Below are 7,557 nucleotides of genomic sequence, written 5' to 3'. Positions count from 1 at the left end.
TTTCTAAAATTTTCATAATGTTATTGGGATATCCCCTTCAAACGCATGTGCCCGCTGTCTTTCTGGTGTGCCCGGGTGGCGATGGCGCAGGGTGCTTGCAACTATATTTATCATCATCATCGTCATCATCACACCCAACTGCATCCCCCTTATAGCCTCGCCCCCTGTCTCTCTGATTGGCCACGGTGTCGTCATCACGCACGCTGACGTAAGCACGTTAGCGCCGCGTGACGTCCTGCGCTCCGGCTGCTCTGGTTTGGCGGAGAAGATGGCGGCTCCGGGACCGGGGGAGTATTTCAGCATCGGGAGCCATGTCGCCTGCCTCACCTGCCTGGGACAGCGCTTACAGGGAGAGGTCGTCGCTTTCGATTACCAGACCAAGATGCTGACTCTGAGTATCCTTTAATTGTTTAAGAAAATGTGTAGGAAAAAGAAAGAAATCAATCAGTAGTGGCGTCAGGGCTGGTGCTGCTACACTACGCTGACCATGCTAAGCTAACTATCTGGAACTGCAGTCCGCTCGTGCGTAACTGACTCTCTAATAAAAAGGGTGTGTGCGTTTTAAAAACCTTTTTTTATTTTTTTTTATTTTACATTTTATATAAATAATTAATATAGATGTAGTGGGTTAATGTGTGGTGGGTGTTTAGGTGTAAGTTAGTGTTTTAGCCAGACTCCCCTCCTAACACACCCCTTTTAACGTCTTCCTAATCGAGTTATAATAACTTTTTCGATATATTCATGCATGAATAATACTAATAATCATTAAAACACACCGGGGTTGATCTTTATTCATTTGTTTCTCCTTTAATGACTATTAAATATATTTCTGGATGTTTAAACACATGATTTACAGAAACATGGACTTGGGGTCATAGGGTCATGACGTCATGTGGTCAGAATGTGTGTGTGTGGGGTCCTTAAAACAAGCCGTAACTGGGAGGTTCAGTGCTTTTTAGTGACACCCACTTGACACCTTGAATGACATTGCATTCAGATGCACGTGTGGGTGATCGTTATTCCCGTGATGTGCACTGTGATGACGTCACAAGTGACACTGGCACTAGCAGTTACAGTGAGGTTTGATCTTTATAATATTGGGTGTATACAGGAACCCAAAATACTTTTTAAACTACATCTCACACGTGCAAAAGTGAATCGAGGTGAAAACTCCCTGAGAAGATAATAAGTACGGGAGGGGCACAAACCTCTGGTCCAAACTGACAGAATATTTCTTGTGACTCCTAAAGCCATGATAAAAAAAAATAAAATTAAACTACACACATTAAACTGTACATACAGGAAAAAAAAAATCATGTTTAAAAATGTTTGTGTATTAGTAACATATGTTGGGAATTTCCAACTGGTAATTTCCTGTTATCCCACATTGAAGCATTCTCATGAACTCGTCCAATAACTCCAATGTTCTCTCTTACAGTTATAGAAGCTGTTTACAGAAACTAAGATTTTTTTTTTCTTTTTAATAGATGCTTCTGATCATTTACTGTGACAAAAACATCCATGAAAATTTAATTTGATCTTCTGGTATTTAGTGATTAATAAACTTAAAAGGTGGCTTAGCAGTCTTACAACATTCTTGGTTTTAGTGTTTGCTATGGGAGCAGCCATGTTGGAGTGACATCACTGAATCAAAACTCAAAGAAACTGGACTGTTCTGGTAATCACTCCTAGTAGGAATTATGAGTTAAAGACCATTTTAATTGTAGTGGTGTTTATTGTGTACAGAGGCTAGGAGGGAGTGGTCTAACTGGTTTGGCTTGGTTTTAACTGCTCTAGTCGTCTTTTTGTAATATTTAGCCCTTCTGGAGTTTTATGTGAACTTGTCTACGCAAATTTAATCACCTGTGCTGTGAAGGCAAATGGTCAGTGCATCTGACGATTGTTTCATCATGAAAACATATAGACACCAATTGTCAAACTCTGACATACTGGGGTGTTGTGTTTTAAGTTTATTGTTGCGTGAGCTGACCCGGGTGCTAATATCAGTTGCAACTCTCTGCAGCCTTTTTAAAAAATATACATCTTTACATTATAGTTATTGTAAAGGAGATGGATGTAGGAGAAGATTTAATCGAGTCTGGACACAACCATCATGTTGACGTGTGTGCACGTGAGTTTCAAGTCTCTAAACTCTTCACACAGCACAGCATCCTGTGTGGTAGGAAATTTTATTTAGAATTGTAACAAGATCTGAAAAAAAATATGATATAGAATAGGAATATTTATAAAATCGTGACACTTGACTCATAATCGTGATATTAGAATCGCAATACAGATCGAATCATTTTCAGGGGTATCGTGATATCGTATCTGTTTATTCTCATCTCTGTTAACTAGTAACTGACTGAGGAATAGTCTCCACGTCAAATTTGTTACTTCACCTTTTCAGAACACAGGGCGTTCAGGCATATGCAAGATATAACCTGAGATAAGAGCAGGGCTGGGTCACTTTGGCATATACGGTCGAGATTGCTTTTGTGACATTATTTTTATGTTCATAATCGTAGTTTGTTCCTTTGTGTGTTTATTTTAATTATAAAATTTGTGCATCGATATCTATTTATGAAGCACAACAATTTTCTCCTTTGTGTGTTTTTTGCCACTTTGCGTGTTAAAGTTCTATTTGTTGTTTGCTCAGCTCAAGCACATGCGCTGTTGGTTTTTCTTGACTGGCCTTTTTTCCCAGAATGCCCCTCATCTAGCGGGAAGTCCCACCTTAATGACGTCATCCTGGTTAATTTAGCCTACGTGTCCAAAGTGGACACCCTCAATGAGCGCAGCGGGACTCCACCCCCTTTACCATCGCTCAATTTTGGCAAGGTAAATGGGCATGGCTTGTTACTTCAGCAGGTTAGCGTCTTATAACTGTAGATAGAGTCGAGCCTGAAGGTCTCTTCTCCTCTTTCTTCCATGTCTGTTCTCCAGCTGGCCAGTAGAGCTCGGGCGGAAAAAGAAGACAAGCTGTCGCAGGCGTACGCGGTGAGCGCCGGAGTCCCGGTGGAGGGCCAGCAGCTGTTCCAGACCATTCATAAAACGTGAGTGCCATTTAAGCCTTCACCTAGTAAACGCCGCTCAGGTCTGGGGTACATCATCTGTGACTGTGATCTCTGATTGTTTATTTTCCAGCATTAAAGACTGCAGGTGGCAGGAGAAGAACATCGTGGTGATGGATGATGTCATCATCACGCCGCCGTACCGAGCGGACAACTGCCGGGGCAAAGAGGGTAGTGCATTAGGGCACGTGCGCAAAATAGTAAGTCCTGCTTCTTATGTTTGTACATCAGGTTTGCTGAACAGATTTTTCCTTGACTGACCTATTCAAGAAATCAAAGAATCAATTATTTAAAACTTCAGCTGTGATCAATTCAGCAAGAAGGGAAGTCGTGTTCATGTTCACAGTGAAAGAACAAAGGCGAGAAAATGTCTTGGGTTTTATGAGATTTCCCTATGTATATCATGTAGGATCATGGGATATATCCGGTCCTCCGAAGAGGAAAAAACGCACTAGAAGCGTTTTCCTTGCGTTTGTTGGAATTTGAACGGCAAGAAAAAGCTGCATGCAACATTTTTTGCCACCGTATAAACGCGCAGCTGGACAAACGCACATCACCAAAGCCCGTGTGAACACTCTCATTGACTCCTATGTATAGAAAACCCTCGGCGCTTGATTTGCGCTTACTGGACACTACAAACGCAAGAAAAACGCTTGATTTTAATGCCCGTGGGAACAAGGCCTAACCGTTAGAACAACCTTTACATTTTGATGTAAAATATTCCAGTTAAGATGTGGAGATTTAAACACAACGGCAACACAACCACAGCTAGCGTTTTTACAGAAAAAAAATAATAAAAAGGAGAACTTTTAACTGCAAACCCTGAAGGACTAATCTGATTGGATAAGAAGCATAAGTGGTGATGGACAGGGTCAGCACTGGAACGTTTAACTACATCACTTGGTGTCCCAGATGTTCTAGCAATTGTTAATTGCACTCTCGGTTGCAGAAGGTCTGTACGGTATTGAGAAGAGAGCAGCTGCCTGCTAAAAAAAAAAAACACTCAAAATCTAAGAATCTACCACTGCGCCACCAATCTGTGTTAATTACACTAACTATCACTTGTTAACGATCTGTCTCCAGCGCCGCCATTAGTGGTCAGTTCCTCCAGGAGAAAGGATCTGTGGAAGGATATCTGTTTGCAACAGAGCAAATTAACTGGAAAAATAAAGAAACGGATCATAATCTGTTGATGATAAATATTTTTTATGGAACTGTTGTATAAAAGCAATATTACATTCAAGTGTATATTAAAAACATCAATACACTATACATTACCTTTGTTTAGTTTGTACCTGCTTGTAGTATTTTATGGTAAAATGTTTAGTTTCATCATTTCTGTAGGTGTAGTGTGGTGTTTTTTAAATGATGTTAAAATGTTTTTTCTTATGATAAAAAAAAATATATATATATATATATATATATATTCAGCGCAAAACTTGTGAGATTGAATGAGACTTTTTTTATTGTTGTCATCAGATTATCTAATTGTGCCTGCATACGGGTGTGTTTGCAGGTGGAGAAACACTTCCGAGACATGGACCAGAAGTCAGTGCAGCGCTCACAAGCACAGCAAACACAGAAGGACTCAGTGTTATCAGCGTGATCGCCACCAATGCTGAATCTTTTTTTTTTTTTTTTTTTCTTCCAAATTTGTTTTGTTTGTCTTTTTTTTTTTTTTTTTTGCGCGTACGTTAATTTTCTCGCCTGCCTTGAAGGTCAAGGTAACCGCATGCCTCGTCACCAGCGGCAGGATCGTTCTGCACAACGAACAAAAAAACAACTAAACAGCCAAACCGTTTACAGGATAGCAGAATTAGTTTTAGAAAATGTTTAAATAAAAGATGGAGCATCCCTTTTTTTTTCCCTTTCCAGATTTCAGTTATTTGTCAAGAAGCATGAACACCAGATGACTCCTTTTTCTTTTTTTTTTTTTTTTAGTATTCTAACAAAATGTGACGGGTACTGGAGAAAAGATGGAAGTGCAGCTGCAGGTGTTATTAAAAGTAGACTGAAGTGACTCAAGTGAGATTTCCAGTGTGTGCACACTGCAGCAACATTTAGCTCCACCCCCCCAGAACAATTCATTAAAAAAAAATTGTTTGTTCCTGCCATCTAAGAGTAACCTAACCAACTGCAACAGGGTTTCGGTGACATGGGAGTCTGATATCAAAAGATTGTCCCACCCATTAGGACTCTGCATCAAGCGTTACAGGTGAAGGTTTAAAGATGCACCTGATGAAGGACTGGATTTGCTTCTCTTTGGTGAAGTTTAAATGTACAACCTGTGAATGTATTGTCTTAAAGGGAATCCTCAGATATACTGAACATGTTGCGATGCATCAAGTGATCCCGGGGTCACTTTTTAGGAGAAAGGAAAAGAGATAGCAGTCAAATTTTACTGTTAGCTTTAAGATGTTTGTTAGTGAGACCCAGAATGCAAAATTGCATTAGAGCTAGACGGCTATAGCTCTCGTCTCATCAAGAGATGACTCGAGTGATAAATCTCACTACACTGTCATCGGCAGGTAACCACAGGCATAGTGGTTAGTTCAGGAAAAATGTTCAATCCTCAAATCCGTGTAAGATGTTTAGTTAAAAAGTAACGGTCCGGATCACGGGTTGGTTATTAACTCGAGAGTCAGTCATCAATGTGCTGTAAGTTTTTTGGGAAATGCTGCCCACGTTCTCAGAGAGCCGCTGTACTTCATTCTGATTACGCTATTAAATCTTTGTGGATCAGATTAGACACAAGACGTTTCCCATACACACCTAGTGCAGGTGGATTAGGAGTTTGTGTGTGTTCACATTATTTTTATTATTATTTTATTATTATTATTTTTATCAGGTTTAGGTCACGAGTCATTACATCATCTCAAATTTCTGATAAAGGCTTGAAAGATGTTTGGCTGTCCGTACGTCCACACTAGGGAGCGAAACTCTTCAAGTGTACATTGTATGTGAAAACAATGTCATAATAAGCAGCGTTGATGAGAATTAATTTTTAGCACTTCGTCAGGAAAAGAACGATGCGTCTCTTTACTCCTACAAAGCAAAAAGTCTCAGCGATTCGTGAATTTTTTATTATTTTTTTCACAGCAGTTTTCATGAAAATCGGGTGCATTTCACCTCTCTTTACATGTTCATACACGACAGGTGTGTCCCACCCCTCCACCCCCCGGAATAAGGCTTTTACCTCTCGCAACTGTGAACTGGAAATACTTCGAAACATTTTTTTTCCAAAAAAAAAAAAGACAAATGTGACAGCGAATACCTCTTGCTTCATAACAGGACCTCATTTTTTTCTGCTCCCCCCCCCCACCCCCAAACATTTCATTCCGTGAATGTTTTAACACAGCTGAAGTGAAAGCTGCGTTCCTTTTCACAGCGGTACCGATCTCCTGTCTGATCAAGAAAAACACAAATATATACAGACTGAGAAGGAAGGCGTGAGAAAGCCGCAGCCTGATGCGGAGGCACCAGCAGCGGCACCAGACTGCGACAGTCTTCAGTGTTCAATCCTCACGAGGGCCAACGAACCTGCTGTCGCTTAGGACTTTTTCCTAGTAATTCTTTTTGTTTGTTTTTTTAGTTTTTGTTTTTTTAACCTAATATGGAAATAACATTAATAAAAAAAAAAAAAGTAAAACAGAAAATGATTGTCTGTGATCTTTACCATGTGTTTGGAATTTTAATAAGTGAATCGAACACTTGTGGAAACATCACAATTCTGTGGTGTAAAGGTGATCACGTAGAAGTGATATTGGATTCTGTGGTTATAAGGTTGATGAATTGTCTGCAACAGCAGCCCTGCCAGTGGTGAATCTGCAAATAACAGGATTATATTAAATCACTTGTAATACTTTATCATTTATGTAATAACACAGATTCTTACAGTAGAAGCAGCACTAAAGGTGATATTGTAAGGCCTGAGACGAAGACTGTTAGGTTCCCATCCTTAATATATCGAAGAAAGCTTTATGAGCAGTGTTAAAATGAAGAAATGGGCATTTATCAAGTTCATACTACTACTAGCCATGTCCCTGTTAGATTTTATGTTGCCACTAATTGTCTTTCACCGAATTTTTACTTAATCAGATCAGATCGACACTACATTGTCATTGCCTCCGGCGGGTTGCATAAATCACACCACACACAGTGCTTTTCACCATGAAGTGACTGCAAGAAATCTAAACCAGTATTTATACTAAATTCTCTGAACATGACCGATGTGCTGATAACCTGCTGCTTGCAGGACATGGTAGGCACTAGAACAAAATATAACCTTAATGTGGGGTTCTACAATTACCTACCATGGTCATATCACAAGCCTGAAGAGGGTGCTGTGAGAACTCGATTAGCAGAGCAACAACTCAGTGACGTCCCAATGACAATTGGGGACCATCCAGCTTTTCCCATCTGCGCCATGTCAATGAAGTCATAAAGAAGCATTAGTTACACCGTTAACTGGTCAAAGCCATCG

The 7,557-nt window shown here is 40.0% G+C and overlaps 1 protein-coding gene across 1 annotated transcript; it reads left to right on the top strand.

The window, feature by feature from the left end:
• Positions 1 to 235: 235 nt before the first annotated feature.
• Positions 236 to 6,730, top strand: lsm12a (LSM12 homolog a). Its single transcript, XM_053491286.1, has 5 exons — positions 236 to 395; positions 2,708 to 2,841; positions 2,947 to 3,056; positions 3,148 to 3,274; positions 4,591 to 6,730. The coding sequence occupies exons 1-5, from the start codon at positions 269 to 271 to the stop codon at positions 4,678 to 4,680; spliced, it is 588 nt and encodes a 195-aa protein (XP_053347261.1). The 5' UTR covers positions 236 to 268; the 3' UTR covers positions 4,681 to 6,730.
• Positions 6,731 to 7,557: the final 827 nt, after the last annotated feature.

Source organism: Clarias gariepinus, chromosome 3 (genome assembly GCF_024256425.1).
Source record: "Clarias gariepinus isolate MV-2021 ecotype Netherlands chromosome 3, CGAR_prim_01v2, whole genome shotgun sequence".
Classification (NCBI taxonomy): domain Eukaryota; kingdom Metazoa; phylum Chordata; class Actinopteri; order Siluriformes; family Clariidae; genus Clarias; species Clarias gariepinus.
This window is presented reverse-complemented; position numbering and strand designations above follow the sequence as displayed.